The sequence below is a fragment of the Ursus maritimus genome, unplaced genomic scaffold (assembly GCF_017311325.1).
Source record: "Ursus maritimus isolate PB19 unplaced genomic scaffold, ASM1731132v1 scaffold_1, whole genome shotgun sequence".
Taxonomy (NCBI): domain Eukaryota; kingdom Metazoa; phylum Chordata; class Mammalia; order Carnivora; family Ursidae; genus Ursus; species Ursus maritimus.
In genome coordinates, this window is record NW_024423343.1 from 7,847,464 (window position 1) to 7,867,398 (window position 19,935).

The 19,935-nt window shown below is 38.6% G+C and overlaps 1 protein-coding gene across 3 annotated transcripts in view; it reads right to left on the minus strand.

The window, feature by feature from the left end:
* The window catches only part of DIS3L2 (DIS3 like 3'-5' exoribonuclease 2), a 339,465-nt gene that overhangs the window by 153,330 nt on the left and 166,200 nt on the right, over nt 1-19,935 (minus strand). For all 3 annotated transcript variants that reach the window (XR_005837101.1, XM_008690555.2, XM_040639041.1), the window contains exon 9: nt 10,400-10,573. Coding sequence is in view for 2 of the 3 variants with exons in the window: in XM_008690555.2 (XP_008688777.2) it covers nt 10,400-10,573 (174 nt within the window). In the remaining variant the exon portion in view is untranslated. The remainder of the gene's footprint in view (nt 1-10,399; nt 10,574-19,935) is intronic.

The window sequence follows — 19,935 nt, forward strand, 5'->3', positions numbered from 1 at the left end:
TGAGTTCATTCAGCAATGGCCAATGATTTAATCAATCGTGACGACATAATGAAGCCTCCATAAAAACCCAAAAGGATCGGGTTAGAGAGTTTCCAGGTTGGTGTACTTGTGGAGGTGCTGGGAAGATGGCATGTCCAGAGAGAGCCTGGAAGCTCCATGCCACATTCCCACATACTTGCCCCATGCATCTCTTTCATTTAGATGCGCCTGAGTTCTATTCTTTTACAAGAAAACAGCAACCTAGGAAGTAAGCTGTTTTCCTGAGTTCTGTGAACTACACTAGCAAATTAATCAAACCTGAGGAGGGGGCCTAGGAATCCTCAATTTATAGCCTGTTGGCTAGAGTACCAGTAACAACCTGGACATGTGATTGGCATCTGAAGTTGGAGGGGGCAATCTTGTGGGACTGGGCCCTTAACCTACGGGATCTGACACTACCTCTAGGTTGACAGCGTCAGAACTGAGTTCCACTGTAGGATACCCAACTGGTGTTCAGAACTGCTTAAGGTGTTGAAAACCTACACATCTGGTACCAGAGGTGAAGTAGTTCTTTACAGGAGTCTGCTGAAGGCTGGTCTTTGGCTGAATTTGGGAAGTTGTCAGCCATTATTTTTTTGAATACATTTCCAGTCCCATTCACTCTCTCTTCTCTTTCTGGGACTCCAATGATACAAATATTAGCTTTTATTATTATCGCATAAATCCTTCTTGCTCAAACTAGGTAACTTCTATTGATCTGTCTTCAAGTTCACTAACTCTAATTCTATCCTATAATTTCTACTCTACTATTGAATTCTAGATAGCTTTTGTTTTATTTTGTTTTCAGTGATAGTATTTCTTACTTGGATATTTTCCATTTGTTTTATTTTTTTAATTTCTTTGTAGAGATTTTCTATTTTTTTCATTTGTTTCAAGAGAATTCATAATTATTTGTTAAAGCATTTTCACAAAGGTTGCTTTAAAATCCTTATCAGATAATTGCAACATCTGATTCATCTCGATATTGGTAACAGGTATATTTTTTTCATTTAAATTGTGGTTTTCCTGGTTCTTGGTATGACAAGTGAATTTTTATTGTACTGTAGACATTTTGGGTATTATATTAGGAGACTCTGGATCCTATATAGTTTTTTGTAGGATTTTGTTTTTGTTTTTTGGTAAGCAGTCTCCTACTGAGGTGTAGCTGAACATGCATGTTCAGCTTCCTGCTGAATCCCACTGCTACCAACCCAGCAAAAATGACACACAGACTCACAGTGCCTCACTGTACATAGCAATCCAGGCCTCCTTTCAGCCCTGCTGACATCTTCCTGGTGAAAAAGGGGCACCAATTCACACTGTCTCACTGATTCCAAGTGTGGGTATAAACTAAGCTCCTGGCTAAGTCCCACTGCCACCAGGAAAGGGAAAAGCTAAAATCTGATATGTCCTGTCACAACAGTTTGGGGGCAGAAGCTCAACTCCCTGTTGACACCAGGAGTGGGGGGTAAGTGAGTGCCAATGACCCCTGGCTCCCACCCTTTGGTTTATGGTGACAGGAGGTACAGGCTTGGTTCACACTGGGTTCCAGGGACACCAGGGGGTGTGCTGTGGTAACTAGCCCTGACTCATCACATCTCTTTGATGCCAGGTAGGAATGGAGGCTCATCTTATCTCTGAGACTTGCTGGCACTACTCTCATGGGACAACTGGAACACTGCCTACTTTTGCTAGATGGGGAACAGAAGGTCAGCTCCACTCTCAGCTTTGCCAATACTACCCAAGCAGGGAAATCAGAACACAACCTGCTTCCACTGAATGAGGAACAGAGTCTGCTCCTCACTTGGTCCCACAGACACTATCCCCAAAGGGAAACGGCGCATGCCTCCTTTCACTGAGAAGGGGGAAGGAAGAACAGCTGCTTACTTGGTTCCACTGACACTACCCTAGCAAGGGAATGAGAGCACCATGAACAGCTTCTGCTATGCAGGGGATGGAAGACAGGCCCTGCTCTGATCTCACACTCCCCAAAGTGGAGTCAGAGTGTCACCTGCATGTGGCAGACAGGATGGGAGAATCTCCTGGAGATCTTTTTTCCTGTGCCTTTTAGTCATTCCAGGGCGGTGCCTTCTACTGCACCCTATCTGGGCTCTATGGGAGGCATGAGGAAAGCCAGGGGAATCACGGGCGTGTTCCTCAGGTCCTGAGACCCTGGCGCAGTCCGCCTTCTCTTTTCCACATTTCCAAATTTTCCTATGCTTGTTTGTTGTGTTATGCCCACGTTTTTAGTAAGAAGGAGGGCCCAGGAAGAATGGGCAGACTCTATCTCTGTCAGAAACAGAAGTTGCACCTCATTTTATTACAGCAACTTTAACATCTTATTCTTTTAGATGTTTTCCTACCCAATTTTCACATTACACAGCAACCTCTTTGAAGGCACTGGACTGTGTCTTGTCAGCATTCATTTTCCCGTGAATACCAAAAAGAAACAGGAATGAATCCCAGCACTTGCTTAGAAACACATGTTATATTCAACCAATTAATACATATTCTGCAAACTCCTAAATAAAACTTTGACTTTTTTCCTTTTTCTCCCTCCTTTTATCCTATACACATGTATTTACATATATAAGTTATTATATACCAAGTACTGAGTTAGATTCAAGAAACAGAAAGACAAGTAAGGCCCAACCCTTGTTCTTGAGGGCTTTGCCATCCATCAGGATAGAGTCACACACAGGGAGGTTAGAGGATAGTATGGCAAGTGCTTTATAATAGGTGTGAACAAAAGGAGAAGGGAAAGGAGAGTGGGCATCTCTAATTCTTCCAGAGTGAGATGGCAAAGGCAGTTAAGATGGGCCCTGGAAAGCAGATGAAGGGCAGGGCATGGGTAAGATGCAGAGCTATGAGAGAGTAAAATGGTCTGGGGAAAGAAGAAGGGCTGAATCAGGACAGGATACTGCATAGAAGCTAAGAAACTTATTTCCCTCTTTTTCTATTGTCAATAAAGTTGGTAATTTCATTTTTTCACTTGCACTGATATGAGTATCAAGCTACCCAGAATTTTAAGAATGATTTTCCCATACAATTATTTACTGCTCGTGGATCTCATTTCCAAATTCTGTCTTCCTTGCCCATTCTCCGTTATCTTCAATGGGAGGCTTGTTTCTTTCCCAAAACTTTCTGCTGGAAGTTGTCTTATCTCCAACCCAGGCATTAAAAAATGAAGGGATATGAGAAATCAGCAGGACTGGCAGAGCATAGACCTCCAAAAAGCCACTACTCCATATAAGCATTAGGATCCATTAATCTTGGTTATTATCCATGAGTTTTTTGTAATTTCATAAACAGTGAATTGGGATTTACTTGAAGGGAATAATATTGCCAGGAGTTTTAAATGACAATGACAGCTTCCTTGTTTAATGCAGAACAATTTAATCTTGCTCCGTTCCAAGTAAGGAAAGAAGGGATTCCTTTGGCAATGAAGAGATGAGATTCAAAGCACAATCCTTGGATTTCCTGTGTGGCCCACAGGGAGGCAGAGTCAATGTATCTGTCAGATAAATGTAGCAGATAGTCACCAATGGAACACCATCTCTTCAAATGAGATGACTCTGAGTGACTCCAAGAGGACATATCAGAGTCACACTCCATCAGAGCTAGTACGTTTTGAAATATTTAGTTGCACAATTTCAACGTGTAGTCTAAGGAGCACTAGGTCCATGAGATGATCCAAGAGAAAAAGTTCTAAGAAAATATTAACCCACTGTTTTCTAAAAATATTTGGCCATAAAACCCTTTTACTCCATGACATTCTGTTAAAATCCCAAAGGATTTTAACGCATTCTGTTAAAATCCCAAAGGATTTTAACGCATGATCTACCAACACCTTTTGGAAAATCCTAACCTGATCAAATAATCCATTTTACAAAGGATGAAAGTGCTCTCTCTCTCCATCTCCCCAAATTTAACTAATTTGCCCAAGGTCGCCCCGCTAGTTCCCAGGAGAGCTAGGACTGACTTCTAGTACTCCTTCTACGCTGCCACACTCCCTTACCAGAGGAACCTTTTCTAAATGGCAATTTAATCATACTGGACTTCCTGATAAACAGCAAGATCATTAGTCATTTAATGTTAGTTATGTTTGAAAGCTTTCCCACAAAAGGGTTGACCTGAAAGAGGTTAGTATTATATGTCTCTCCTTTCAAGCAGCTATTTCAAGGTTGGTTTTACCTGGAGTAAAAGGAAATTTCTGTCTGTTTGGAACAGTTCCATCTTGAAGATATTTCAATATTTCTTGCCACAGCACCCTTTCTGTGCTCGGTATTTTTAGCTCACTGTTTTCTATTTTGGCAGCCGAGAAGCTGCAGTTTGTAATTTTACCTCCAGCTTCATATTTCTTCTTAAAAGTGAATACAATGTCCTGTTTATAATAATAAAATCACTAGTTGGCAGAACGACATTAAATGGAAAAAAAAAAAAGAGAGAGAAAGCAATTGGAAAATTTAGAGCAAGCAATTTTAAGTGCCAAGTTTCACATTTGTAATGGTCCGGTGGAGGTCACTGGGCATCCTTTTTATTGAGGGGATAGTGAAGAAATAGATATTCACAAGTTCTTCTGTGAAAAACTATAGACACCACCTCCACTTCAAGGAAGCTCATATTTTACTAAAAAGTGATGTGATCCAAACTTCCACAATATTACTAACTATAGGAAAAATATAAAAATCAGTTTAGTGTGGTATTTTCCCCCTCCAATATTTAGGTTTTCATTTTCCACTTTAATTGAGCTTTTAAGCTTTGGTTTCCTATTCCAGTTTAGCAACAAAGGAAACAAAATAATAAGAATGAAATTAGAAATAATTGGAGCCAGTCTCAGAAACAACCTTGGGGTTTCTCAGGCTTCTGGTGCAACCCCCTTTAAGCAGTTTCCTCGGATACATTCTCTTCCTGATCCCCAAAGGCTTGAAGTATTGGTGTTGCTTGCTCTTTGCTTTTCTTTAACCTCAGATGCCCTGCTAAAGAGAGCTGCAGGTCTAGGCCATGCAAACAGGGATTCTCCAGAGACTGGAGGTGAAGGTCCAGAAAAGTGGTGCTCGCGATCAGAAGGGCCCGATCACCCCTAGGAGTTCACACCAGCCTTCCTTCTTGAAAATTGCTAACCAACCATTTTTCTTTTCAAAATAAACACTATTTCTCTCAACTTCAGTTTGCAAAATATTACCCCAATTCCACTGGACTAAAAAACTGGAATTTTACTGACATAATTGGATTATGAGGTTTAAAGATTGATGGAACTTTTCTGTTCCAAATATAATTGTTCAAATACCAAACCTAAACGGGTATGTAGAAGTCCTTAGGTAGCTAGAGCCAGAGTAATGCTGCAAGCTCCATGGCATGGTGGCCGAGCAGAAGAGGTCAAGAAGCTATCAAAACCACAGGAGTTGTGAGCCCTAGTAGAGAAGGATCTGGGAGTCTTAGAGGAATGTGTCACCTTTTCTGCAGCCCCAGCCTATCACTAAATGAAGCGTGCTTTAGTCACTCTAGTTCCCTCTATGCTTGCTCATTTTTCAGGTCTCGGTTCAAGCACCAATGCCCTTGGCAGTTGGTTCATACTGATACCATAGCACTTGTCATACTTTGCTGTAATTTGTCGGAGTGTAAATCTGTCTCCCTGAGAAGGAATAAAGTCCTAAAGAACAAGAACTGGGCCTTTCTTGTCTCTGTATTTCCAGTAACTAACTTAGAACTTGGCATACATTACATATACACATATAAAAATAATATATATAAGATGTATATAGGAGAGAAGACAGGAAAAAGGCAAAGAAGGTTTCACTTAGGAGTTTACAGAATATGTATTAATTTACTCATAGCACATGTTTTTTAGTGGGTGCTGGGACTCATTCTGAATTCTTATGACATTCCTAGGAAAATTAATATTGATAAATACCTCTTTGAAAGCACTGCACCTCTGGGCAGAAAAAATCATAGTACTACAAACGCTTGTACCAAGTAACTCTCCCCTCCGGCACAATCCCATCCAATTATTGAATCCCCACTGCCCATGGATGGTATTCAATTAATATTTGTTGGCTGAAAAACTGAATGAATCTATTTTAAGACTGAAGAGAAGGAAGAGGTAATCAGATCAAAAGACCTCAGCATACCACCGACTTCTCCTTATGTTTACCTTTTATTATAAAAATTAAGAAGTTAACTGATTACATACATACATACATGAAGAATTAACCCTGGTGCCTCATAAGGTATGTGGGTCAGGAGATAAGTGAAGTGTCCCGATGAAAGAGTCGGTGTTCCAGAACACAAAGGCAATGACATTGGCATTCTCATTACTTCCTATGCTTCCAGCCAACTGTGATCAATGGGTATTTGCTCATGCCCTGTACATGGATTTATGGAAATTACCTAGTTTCAGCTAAACTAAACCTTACAAAATAGACAAGAGGCTAAAAAAAGATTATTACAAAGATCCACAGACTGAAAATAATACTAAACTAATAATACTAATTCTACTAATACCAGGAAAAAGGCAAAGTTGACATTTCTTCTGCCCCTAATATAAATTCATCAGCAGCCACACGTATGATTTCAAAACAATCAGATGCTACCTAGCAGATCCTTAGAAAAAAATAAAAACACTTAATCTGTTCCTTCAAGGTAAAGGTGACATTTTAACAATAAGATAAAAAGTTATTTTATTTTGAACAAAATAAAACCAGAAACTCAGGTTTTGAAGACAAAATTTTTAAAAGGGCATTTGAAATGTTATAAATTTGGAGACCTAAAACGATCTAAGTGTAAAGCTACTACACACTTAAACTTTCTGAGAGAATTTTCTAACTAGTTTTTTAAAAATGCCTAATGAAGAATAACCAAAGACAATGAACCCATTTTTAAAAAATCTAAAAATGTAGCACCTTTCAATTAGTTCAAAAGAACTGACTTGACATCATGAAAGATGAAAATTTATTAGCTGGATTATATTTCCAAGTATAATTTGTAAACAGGACTAAAAAAATGAGTATTATGATTTAGTAAGTTCAATTCATCTCTTCTGAGGTATCCTTTTCAGTTACAATAACCATTAAATCTAAAACTAAGTATCAAAATATAAAGAACTTATAATCAGACCTTTGTGTTTCTTTTTTTTTTTTTTTAAAGATTTTATTTATTTATTCGACAGAGATAGAGACAGCCAGCGAGAGAAGGAACACAGCAGGGGGAGTGGGAGGGGAAGAAGCAGGCTCATAGCGGAGGAGCCTGATGTGGGGCTCGATCCCATAACGCTGGGATCACGCCCTGAGCCGAAGGCAGACGCTTAACTGCTATGCCACCCAGGCGCCCCAGACCTTTGTGTTTCTATATCACAGGTTGTGAGAGCAAAAATTTTTTAAAAAATGATGAATTTCAATCAGACTGCTCTCACCAAAATAAAATTATGAATGTGAAGAGTTTTCTATACCTTTTTATTTATTTTTATTTATTTATTTAAATGATTTTATTTATTTGTCGAGAGAGAGCACAAGCAGGGGGAGTGGCAGGCAGAGAGAGAAGCAGCCTCCCCGCTGAGCAAGGAGCCCGATGCGGGACTCAGTCCCAGAACCCTGGGATCATGACCTGAGCCGAAGGCAGACACTTAACCAACTGAGCCACCCAGGCGTCCCTTCTACACCTTTTTAAAGGAAAATATCTTTAAAATTTATTTTATTCTCATTTTTCCACTTTTATGTATATTTATAATGTACATAATAAATTAGCAAAGTAGTAAATATGCTTGTGATTATAAAATAAAGACATATACGTTATTGGGAATGCATGTTCAAAAAAGTTTAGAGATGACTACTTTAGGTATCAGGAACCAGTTGAAAGATTTTAAGCTAAAGGAATAAAGGAAATCCGATTTGAATTTTAGAAACATAATCCTAGAGATAACAGGCAAGGAGAAAGTACTGGGAGGTTAAAGTGATTTAAAAAAAATCTCTGATACTATGCTCATAGCAGTATATTATAGCTCATCCTATAAGCTCCCTGTATCTGTGGATCCTTGCACAGGACACATAGGTATATTTTAACAGAGGTCTTCTACAGAGCAAGGCCTTCTGTTCTGTGGTCTAACTCAGAGACAACTGGGGCCAAAGAAAAAGGCAACATAGAACCACCAGAGGGGAACTGAGAGCACGCTGGGCTGGCTGAGTGTTGAAGTGCCTTATTATTTATCTGTAGGCTAGGAATCAGGCTAGAAAAGATTGAGCACCTCTCTTTCCTGATAGTCCCAATTATAATTTTTAAAAGATATAAAGGTTATTTTAAAAAATAATTTGAAAAGTAGAGCAATTTATAAAATGAAGTAAAATACTGCCTCCCTACCTCCTACTACCCCACCAAGTCCACACATGATAATCACTATCAACAATTTGATGTATTTCCTTCCAGACCTTTTTCTGTGCATTATATATTTTTATAAATAAATAAATATATGCATGGGTGCATACATTTGGATAGCATTTTTATATTCTTTGGCTTTATTAAAAATAGGCTCATACACTGTTTTGAAACTTGTCTCTTTTACTTGGCAACATAAGATAGCTGTCCCTTTAGGACAGTCCCTGTGGATCTAGTTCCTGGTTTGCAGCTGTAGGGAATGCAACCTTGCTGGTATGGTATAGGTTATTTAATCATCCCTTTGCTGGGGCACCTGGGTGGCTCAGTCGGTTGAGTGTCCAATGTTTGGTGTAGGCTCAGGTCATGATCTCAGGGTCATGGGACTGAGTCCTGCATTGGGCTCTGCACTCAGCAGGGAGTCTGCTTGAGAGTCTCCCTTTGCCCCTCCCACACCTGTGTACCCCCCCTCCAAATAAATAAATAAATCTTAAAAAAAAAACCCATCCCTTTGTTGAGGGATTAGCAGTGTCACTTTTACAACGGAGCAGCAATGAACATTCTTGTATGTCTATCCTTATACACTTTGAGTAGGATGGATTCTTGGAAGTCAAGTTTTTGGGTGAAAGGGTAGGTACATTTCAAATGTTGATAGTTACTGCAGAATGGCTACACTGACTTAAACTTCAACCAATGAAGTTCAGCCATTCATTCTTACAGATTTTTAAAAAATAGATTCCTAGGTTTAGGGAAAGATCTCAGAAAATAATCCCTTCCATTTGTATACAAGAAAATGACAGTTCAGAGAGAGTAAGGTTTGGGCCCAAGATCCCAAAGCCCCTGATGAGATCACTGACCAGCAGGAGTTCCACGAGTGGTGGCTACTGCTGAAAGCCGGGATGGTAACTTGAGTTAAATGACTTCAAATATAAATGTGTGTTCCATCAGAGCTACTAACAGGTAGGAAAGGGGACTGTCATCTCCTTTCCCTTGCCTACCCTTGGCAAGAAAAGAAAAAAAGGCAGTAAATTCCTAAAAGACACAATAGCAAGAGGGAGCAGAGGAGGAGGATTCTCAAATTAGGTGGAGTAACGGGCACCAAGAGCAAAGGTATCATAAGTTCAGCTGCATGAAGTGAGCAAGTGTGGTGGAAAAGACTCTGACATGGGATGACCTTAGCAGAAAACCTTCCACAGCCTCAGTGGGTTGTACGAAAAGTTTCTTGGTTCTAAATATCTCCATGTGGCATCCAAAGTGAATGCCAGCACTGAAACCAAATTCTGAAGAGAAATATCAGAAAAGAACTAACATCCCACAATGAAGAAACATCTTCAAAGAAGATGTTGTTATAAAAATACCACAAAAGTACTTTCCAACAAATTCCAGACCTAAAAGTAAAGCTTTAAAATGAAGCTCCAAGCACAGAAGCTTTGAATCCTTTGCTCTGTGCCTGAAGAGGCCCATTTAAAGGAAGGTACTTCTGACCAGATAACATGGTCGTTATTTGATCAGACCTACAGGGCACAACAATGAGGAAAAAAAGATAGCAACTGTATCTTTTGAAATTAGAATGGTCTAGATCAGACGTGAGCACGCTTCTTCTATAAAGGGACAGAGAGCCCTTTGTGGGCCATATGGTCTCTGTTGCAATTATTCAACCCTAATGTTGTAGTGCAAAAAGATAGCCATAGACAAAATATGACCCAATAAGCATGGCTGTGTTCCAATACAACTTAATGAATATTGAAATTTGAATTTTATATAATTTTCATGGAAGATTATTTTGATTTTGATTTTTTTCAATCATTTAAAAATACAAAATCCATGTTTAGCTCATAGGCTATATATAAATAGGCAGTGGGCTGGATTTAGCTTAATTTTAGCACTTAATTCTCCATTAACTGAATTTAAATGTTGGTAGAAAGATGGAAACATCTGAGCCCCATCCCTAAGAAAGTGAAGTTAGAAGATAGAAAGGCAGAAACGTGTTGTTCTTAAAAGAGTTTTAGATATTTACCTTAAATCTCTTCTCTTGCTGAATTCTTCTGGTGGGATTGTCCAGGGCAGGCCTTGAGGGAGACAGTCTAGAACTTCCGAGGAGAAATCAGAGAAATCCACACCATACTCTGTTAGTATTCCTTCTGTTTCAGGCTCGATTTCACCAGCCTGCCCAAGACTCTTAGCCAGCTGCCTGTGAACAGGACAGAGAGGAACAAGTATGTTAGTGAATAAATGGATCATAGACATCCATTTCCTCTCTAAAAGTGAGGGTAGTAGGAAAATCTTTAAAACCTCCTGTCCTTCCCCCAGCAAGAACACCATCACCAGTGAATGGGGGGCCAAGCAGAAGAGACAATGATACTCTTATCCTGTTAAATCCCTAACTACGGTATAATGTTAACTTTCTTCAGGAATTCTGATGTGCGGAGTTGGGCCAGATGGCCTTTCTTGGGCTTCTTGCAATTGTTTTTCATGAAAAAGTCAAATTGATATTGTTAGAAGCTTTTGTCAATTCCTTCTCTTGCAAACACCTTTAGAGACAGTTCTGATTAGCCCAGTTTGCTGTTACATCATTAGTTTCACAGCACCTATAGCTTAAGTCATGCTTACTAGATCAGATCTGATACTTACATTTTTTCACAATTCTAATTTTTACCTTAATATTTTAAAATATCTTATCTGAACACACTACTAATATATTTGCACTGTAAGAAGTTAGAAAATACAGAAATGCATCAAGAAGAAAATTAAAATTATCTGCAGTCTGGTCACTCACCAAACTACCATTCACATTTTGGGGTGTTGGTCCATTAAAAGTAAGATGGCATTTAATGGAATAGTTCTGATGCTATGAGTAGGGTTCCACTTTGAGAAGGCAAATATTACTCGTCATCTATGGGTCATCTATAAATATACCCAAATTGATAGTGCTCAATTCTCATAAGCATGCCACATTCAGACCATAAGTCTAAGTTATGTGTTGAACACAGATAATCAATAGGAAATATGATACTCTTCCTGCAAGGGGTTTAGCTCTGGCATTCGGGCTTTCTCTGGAGCCATTCAATTTCTTTGAAGAAGATTCTGTTCCCTATGTAAGGGTAGATGCTGGCTGCCAGAGTTCTTAGGTGCACAGTGGTAGAGGGAGACTGGGGATGTGGTTGCTTCATATGCAGACTTTTAACAAATTCCCATCTTCGGCCTTGCTACTGGAACAAGACAGTGGTGGCAGCAGGGCTGGCCCCACCTCTCACATGCCAGCCAAGAGAAACCAGCCCATAGGTGACACATATACCTGCCTACCTGCATAAGTTCCATAGCCTGTGGGTTGCCTGCGGGCTCCTCACATACAACTTGGGCTCAGACCAGTGTCATTTCCTCAGACTTAGGGGGTGATTACCCAGAAAGCATATAAAAAAGCCAAAAGCAGGGGCGCCTGGGTGGCACAGCGGTTAAGCGTCTGCCTTCGGCTCAGGGCGTGATCCCGGCATTATGGGATTGAGCCCCACATCAGGCTCCTCTGCTATGAGCCTGCTTCTTCCTCTCCCACTCCCCCTGCTTGTGTTCCCTCTCTCACTGGCTGTCTCTATCTCTGTCAAATAAATAAATAAAATCTTTAAAAAAAAAAGTAAATAAAGTTAAAAAAAAAAAAAAGCCAAAAGCAGCAAAAATATGAGGGGGAAAATACAGAAAGCTATCAGGAAGATCCATAAATATTTGGAAATTAAACAACCAGTGGGCTAAATAAGAAATAAAAAGAGAATCAGAAAATATTTCGAAGTAGGGGCGCCTGGGTGGCACAGCGGTTAAGCATCTGCCTTGGCTAAGGGCGTGATCCCGGCGTTGTGGGATTGAGCCCCACATCAGGCTCTTCTGCTATGAGCCTGCTTCTTCCTCTCCCACTCCCCCTGCTTGTGCTCCCTCTCTCGCTGGCTGTCTCTACCTCTGTTGAATAAAAAAATAAAATCTTAAAAAAAAAAATATTTCGAAGTAAATAAAACACAACAAATCAATATTCGTGAGAAGCAACTGAAGCATTGCTTTGAGGGAAATTCTGCTTTAAATAAATGTAATGCTCATATTAGAAAAGAAGAAATGTCCCAAATTAGTGACCTAAAGCTTCTATCTTAAAAAATCGAAAAAAGAAAAGCAAATCAGGTCCCAGGTAAGCAGAAGGAAGAAAATAATAAATAAAAATCAAAGGACAGAAAATGAACAACAATAAAGAAAACCAATAAAATCAAAAGCTGATTCTTTGAAGAGAATAAAATAGAAAATTTCTAGTGAGGCTAATCAAGAAAAACAAGGAAAGACCCAAATTATCAATATCAGGAATAAAAGAGGAAACACCATTATAGACCCTACAAGCATTAAAAGGATAAAAAGGGAATTATAAATGACTTTAAGCCAATACATTCAACATCTTGGATGAAATGGATAAACTCCCTGAAAGACACAAACTGCTTAAGAGTATTCAAGCTGAGGGGCGCCTGGGTGGCTCAGTCGTTAAGCGTCTGCCTTCGGCTCAGGGTGTGATCCCAGGACCCTGGGATCCAGCCCCACATCAGGCTCCCTGCTGGGAGCCTGCTTCTTCCTCTCCCACTCCCCCTGCTTGTGTTCCCTCTCTCGCTGGCTGTCTCTCTCTGTCAAATAAATAAATAAAATCTTAAAAAAAAAAAAGAGTATTCAAGCGGAAACCAATACCTAAATATTCTGCATCTATTTAAAACACTGAATTCATAGTTTAAAAACCTTCCCACAAAGAAAACTCCTGGCCCAGATAGTGTCACTGGTAAATGCCGCGAAGTATTTAAGAAGAGAATTAATACCAATTATATACAAACGCTTTCAGAATGTAGAAGAGGAGCACTTTCCAACTAGTCTCATGAAGCCAGCATTACCTTCATACCAAAATCAGACAAAGGATTCATGAGATCAATATCCCTCATGAACACATTCTTAAAATTCTTTTGCAATATTAAAACACAGAATTCACCCTTGAACAATATGGGGTTGAACTGTGTGGGTCCACTTATATGCAGATCTTAAAAAATGAATACAGTACAGTAATATAAATGTATTTTCCCTTCCTTGTGGTTTTAATAACATTTTCTTTTCTCTACCTTACTTATTATAGAAATAGAGCATATAATACATATAACATACAAAGTATGTGTTAATTGACTGTTTATGTTATTGGTAAGGCTTCCAATCAACAGGAGGCTATTAGTAGTCAAATTCTAGAAGAGTCAAAAGTTATACAGACTTTCAACTGTCCGAGAGGTCAGTGCTGCTACTCCTGCATTGTTCAAGGGTCAACTGTATATAAAAAGGATAATACATCATGAATAAGTAAAGATTTAAAGATCTGTCCAACAGTCAACAGTCAATCAATATAATTCATCAGATTAGCAAACGATGAGAAAAACACGCCATCATTTTGACAGATGCAGAAAAGCACTGGACGAAATTCAACATCCATTCATGATCAAAACTCTCAACAAATAAGTAATGAACAGGAATATCCTTAATTTGATTACTGGCCCCCAGGAAAACCCTAGAGCTAATACCAAAACTTAATGGTCAAACACTAAATGTTTTCCTCTGGACCAGGAAGAAGACAAAGGTGTTACCTCTCACCAATACTATTCATGGGATTGGGGGTCCTAGTGAGTGCCATGAAGAAAAAGAAAGAAAAGCCATGCATATTAAAAAAGAAGACTTCTAAATTGCATGTAAGCGGGCCAAAGGACTACAATTTCCATTACAGAAGTGACTAGCCTCCTACATAATGCCAGATGTTTACAGAACACCCCTCTCACTCCATGAAAACCAGTAGCCAGCACACTGCGTATGACTTAGACTCTGCCTCAACTCATGACTTTGAATGTGGACTTCATTCATGGCGGCTAGAGTGGTTTCTAGTGATAGCAGTGGTGGAAACAGTGTCCAGTGGCAATGCTGATCTGTAAGAGCAGTGGTAGAGCCACTGGCATTGTGGCCAAACTAATCCTGATAAAGATGATGACTGGATTTCTTGTCCTTGCCTCTCCAGATCTGCCTTGGTTCCCACCTACAACTTTTTAAAAAAACATTCAAGACTCTTACTGTTTCTGTGAGCCCTTCAATATCCTTCTGATAAATTCCTTTTCCAACCAAGAGTTAGTTTCTCTTATTTGCAATCAAGAAGCTAGACAGGGGGCTCCTGGCTGGCTCAGTTGATAGGGGATGCAACTCTTGATTTCAGGGTTGTGAGTTTAAGCCCCATGTTGGGTTCAGAGCTTACTTTAAAAAAGGGGGGGGGTCTAGACAGTTTAAAGATTCGAGTCTCATTAATTTTCAAAATGACTACTACATTATTACCTGTGTTCACTAGAATGAAGTTCCCATTGAAGATTTAAGGAACCTGTTGTTATTGCCTCTGAAGTCTGAAGGACATTTGAGAAATTAATGGGACCTGAGTTACTTCCAACCCATTTATTATTCTCATAGCTTCCTGAGGTTCTGTTTCCTACATTCACCTCCTAATACTTATGTCTTTAACTGTCTGGGTTCTTGGTTGCAAGCACAAGAAACTAACTGGTTGGAAGAGGAATTTATTGAAAAGATATCAAAGAGCTCACAGAAAGTGAGAGGCCTAGAGAACCTGAAAAAGGGAAGGAAAAAAAGATTTACATGCTCAGCCTCTAAATTCCTGATTCCAGGCTAAACTGAAAACTGAGGGACTTCCTATATGCATCAAACACATATTTCGAACCCCTTGCAGCTGCCAGGATAAGCTGGGGGGAAAAAATTTAAAGGGCAATAAATCATCAAATCATTGAATTCAGGGTCTCACTAAATCTCTTATGTGAGAAGTGGGGGTACTAATAAGAAAGAATAAGACTCAGAGAACCAGACTCTCTTTCTACACACACACACACACACACACACACACACACTCTATTATATAGGAGGATGCAGAAAGGTCTGAAGACCTTGGATGCCTAGTTCCAACTGACCTTCCACTGTCATGAATCGTTAAGTGGGCTATGATAGGGTTATATCCATTCTAAGGGGTGGTCTCTGAAAAGACAGTAGAGCAGAAACTTCCTCCCTGCAAGCAGAACTTCAAGCAATATATCCATGGTCTACTTTGGTTGAAGAAACATTGCCTGATGGGCAGTTGCTACAAGTTTAGCCAGATGGATAGGGACCTGAAAGAAGAAAGACTGGAGTACTGGTAACAAGGACGTCTGGGGAAGAGACATGTGCATGAAATGGGCCTATTGAAATGAGCCCAATGACTATTTGTGTTCTATGAGAATGCTCAGCAAAAGACTTCCACTGTGGAGGTACGATGATTGGTCTGGAGAATGTCAACCAACCCCCCTCCCCAACCACTGCAGCGCTTGCTCAATGGGAATAAGAACAAAGTACAAGGTAGCGGGAAATTAGCTCCATGGCATGAACTTCCTCTCACTACTAATGACCTGACTACCACACCTGCAGGATGCCAGTTTGCCAGCAGCAGCAACCAGCTCTGAGCATCTGATTCAGAACCATAGCAGGAGGACCCACCAATTACTTAATAGCAGATTGAGTTTGCTGAGCTCTTCTATGATGCAGAGGGCAGTTATTTCTCTCCATTAAAAGAAACATTAATTCTGGGTTTGGGTTTGCTACCCTCATTTGCTCCTCCCTCCTTGCTTATAGAAACACAATCCATAGATTTACCAAATTATCTTTTAAGCTATGATGCTATATTACTCAACACTGTAATTGAGGATTTCATCTTCTAGAGGTAGCAAAGCCCAATGAACTCACTGATTACAATGGTGTAATAGTGTACTAATGAACTAAACTGGGAGGCAGCACCTTATGAGGTTGGAGGGCTATCCTCTAGGATACAAAGTTGCTCTTAATATCCTAAAACCAAACACATGGTCTGGCTGAGCCTTTCAATATCATATTTAAGACCCACTCACAATAATACTCACCTCTACAACTGAGAGATTTTAATATCTCTGGAGATATAGTCATGATTCTTCTGAGTTGGAACCTAAGATTCCAAGAACCCCAACTGATATAACAAGGCACAAAGTATACTACCCATTTCCTGAAAAAAACTTATTTGCAATTCAAGCCAGCTGAGGGATGACTCAGAAGTAAAAGATTCAAGAATGGTGAGTAATAATAGAGAGATTAATCATAGATTATGTTGAGACAAGAAATTGCCAATATAGTTGACCATTTTTTACCTGTAAAACACAATTTCACATGATTCTACCCTACAGTATTTAAAAATCACACAAAATAATTAATTATACATAAAATCAGATAGCATACAGTTTCTGGGAGAAGTATAAACAATGATTTAGACCATATAGAGGTTTTTAGAGAATGAAACTAACATGAAAAGAAACATTCTTCTATGTGGTAATAGCATCAATACCAGTCTTTGTGGGGTAGACTTAAAACTCACTGGCCACCCTACTCTTACCTAGTGACATTAGAGTGGCCAAAAGTGATTATTTAATGCCTGAAGTAGAAAAGGGTCTAAACATTTGAACAAAAGGCATTTTATAATATCCAACTCTTAAAACAGAATACTAAAATCTAGGAAGACCTCATTATTTAAAGATGGAAAGGCGACATCTTAAACAAGAAAATACTGCATATTAAAAAGGAAGAAAGAAACAAGGAAAAGAAATGGCAGAAGGATAAAACATTCCCTGTAAGTATATGGCCACAGAAATTACTATCTTGACCAAAGATATTCGTAAGAATATATCACCACTATAAGGGAAGAACTCAAAGTAAAGATGCAGGTGCATAGCAAAAAAATTAATTTCGGGGCGCCTGGGTAGCGCAGTCGTTAAGCATCTGCCTTCGGCTCAGGACGTGATCCCGGCGTTCCGGGATCGAGCCCCACATCCGGCTCCTAGGCTGGGAGCCTGCTTCTTCCTCTCCCTCTCCCCTGCTGTGTTCCCTCTCTTGCTGGCTGTCTCTCTGTCACATAAATAATAAATAAAATCTTTAAAAAAATTAATTTCACAAAAGGGAATAAAAACTAGTGCTTCAGACCCAGGAAATAAGTAGAAAAGAAAAATAAATCCACTACAAAACATGAAGGTCATACAGGAGGTAACGAATGAAGAACTGACTCTGAAAAAAAGAAGGTTCGTTAAGATATAACTTGACAAAAGTTGAGAAAAATGAAATTGAAAAGTACAAAGAATTTTTGAGAGATTATAGAGAAAACAGACAGATATGAAGGCAGATGAAAGAGATCCAACATTAGCATAACTGGTATTCCTGAAGGAACTAGATACGTGGAATAGAAAACATTTCGAAGATATTAAGACAACTTTCCTGAAAAAGAAATTTTATACATAGAAAGGGCATATATGCTATGTCTCAGGAAATCTAATACGAAAAACACCACTGAAACATAGTCTAGTGACATTACTGGATTTTGAAGATGAAGATTTCTAAATGCAAGAACTCAGGGAATATAGTTTTCATAAACCTTTTCTGAAAACCTACTAGATGAAGAACTATGGCCTACCAGAGATGGAGAAATTTCTCCAAAAAAGACAACTAGTGCTGAGTACTGAATCCACCTCTGCGGGGGAGGGAAGGTAGAAGGAAGGATGACAAAAGTAAGCAGATGAAGATGGATCTAATATTAATTGTCTGAACAGGTCGTATCAGTCATTGGACCTTCAGTGAAATTTAATGAAAAAAATTCTTTTATTTTATTGGTGCTTTTTGTTCTGGCAAAAATTTTCACTAGGCTATATTCTGAATCCAAAGAATCTTGATTTGTTTACTAAAATTACAATATGGCTCATAAAAACAAAATTATATTTTGGTTATGACTTCCAAACGTCATCAATGACTCCAAGTTTCTATTAGTAGTAATTAATATTTATTTTACTAAGTTCCAGAGAACATTTCTCAAGTACCTTACTTAAATAAATTTATTATAGATTTTCATTGGAGATATAATTGAGAGCAGCATAGCCTGGACAGCCTGCAGGAGATAGAAATCTAACAGGTCAGCAGCTGAAAGAGCTCATAAATTTTGGGCTTTAGATGTCCCAGAAAGACTCTTATGCTGTCTATTCACTCATAAATTCTGCCGTTACCCTAAAAACCAGAATACCCTGGGATCTAAACAAAAGCACAATCTCCTAGCGAATGGACTCACACATTGTCTGTCTTACAGAAAGGTTTGCTTTCATTTTTTAATTTTGGTGTAAGTTTTACTTACAATGAATACGGAAGTTACTTTCTCTTTCATATGCTATGGTTCAAATATTACAGCTTTCTAAGTAGTGTCTATCTTCTTGTCATTGTCTTAAAAAATGGCTACAGCTGCTTTTGGACAACTATGATTCAATGTTGCATCAAAATGTCTGGCTGATTCTCTTAAAAACCACACTTCAGCCTACTCTTCACTAAAATGTGTCCTTCAAAAATAACTTGGAAGCTCATAGCCTAGAGGATCCTAAGGAGACACGACCACAACTAAAAGTTAGGTATCCTGGAACAGAAAAAGTACAATTTTTAAAAATCATGGATTTCTGAATAAAAGTATGGACCTCAGTTAGTCATGTTTAAAATTCATTAAACATTAAAGTTAATGAATCAAAGTTAATAACATCAAAGTTTATTAATTGTAACAAATGTACCATACTAATATGTTAATAATAGGGGAAATTAGGTCCAAGGGTACGTAAGAAATCTCTGTACATCTTAACAATTTTTCTTTAAATCTAACTGTTCTAAAAATAAAGTTTATTTTTTAAAAAACTGAATCAAAGGAGTAAAAGAAGTAATCTAGATTTCAGTAACAGGTAAATGGTAAACTAAATCATGGCAGTTTTGTTCAATTGTTTATTATGCACTTTAGAAAAATAATTTCGAAAATGTAGCAACATAAAAATGACATAAAACAACAAAAAAAAGAAATGTTCAAAGGTATAGTATAATTTAACTATGTAAAAACATTTATAAAAAGATTGAAAGGGAACAGCTAAAAACGGTGTTAATTATTTTAGAGAGGAAGGATTATGAGTGACTTCTCATTTTCTAAACTTCCTTTAATATTGTAATATTTTTAAATTAAATAATATAGAAACATTTATAATTTAATAAAAACCTGTGATGCCCACACAACATTTATTCCCCCTCTTTCTCCTTTCTAACAGAAACCTAATCTTTTTCATACAGGGGACTCATTTCATTTTCAACTGCAGAGGCAGCTCTTCATTACTCTAATAAAATCAGGGTATGGTTCCCCGGGAGACTGTGATCAATATCATGGTTGGTGGAGAGGATTTTCCCCTTCCTTGCTGGATGTGATCAACAAAGCATGCAGTCTGACCATACCGGCGGGCGTCTTCAATACCATAGAAAATCTACTACTAGATCACTGAAGACAGCAAAGGGCCAACATCCTCAAGTCACTAAGCCCTGGAGTTTTCCATCACTTGGTGCTAAAAGCATCCTAACTAATATAAATACTTTAAAATATCTTCTGTGAGAAGCAAACTTCTCTTTCCT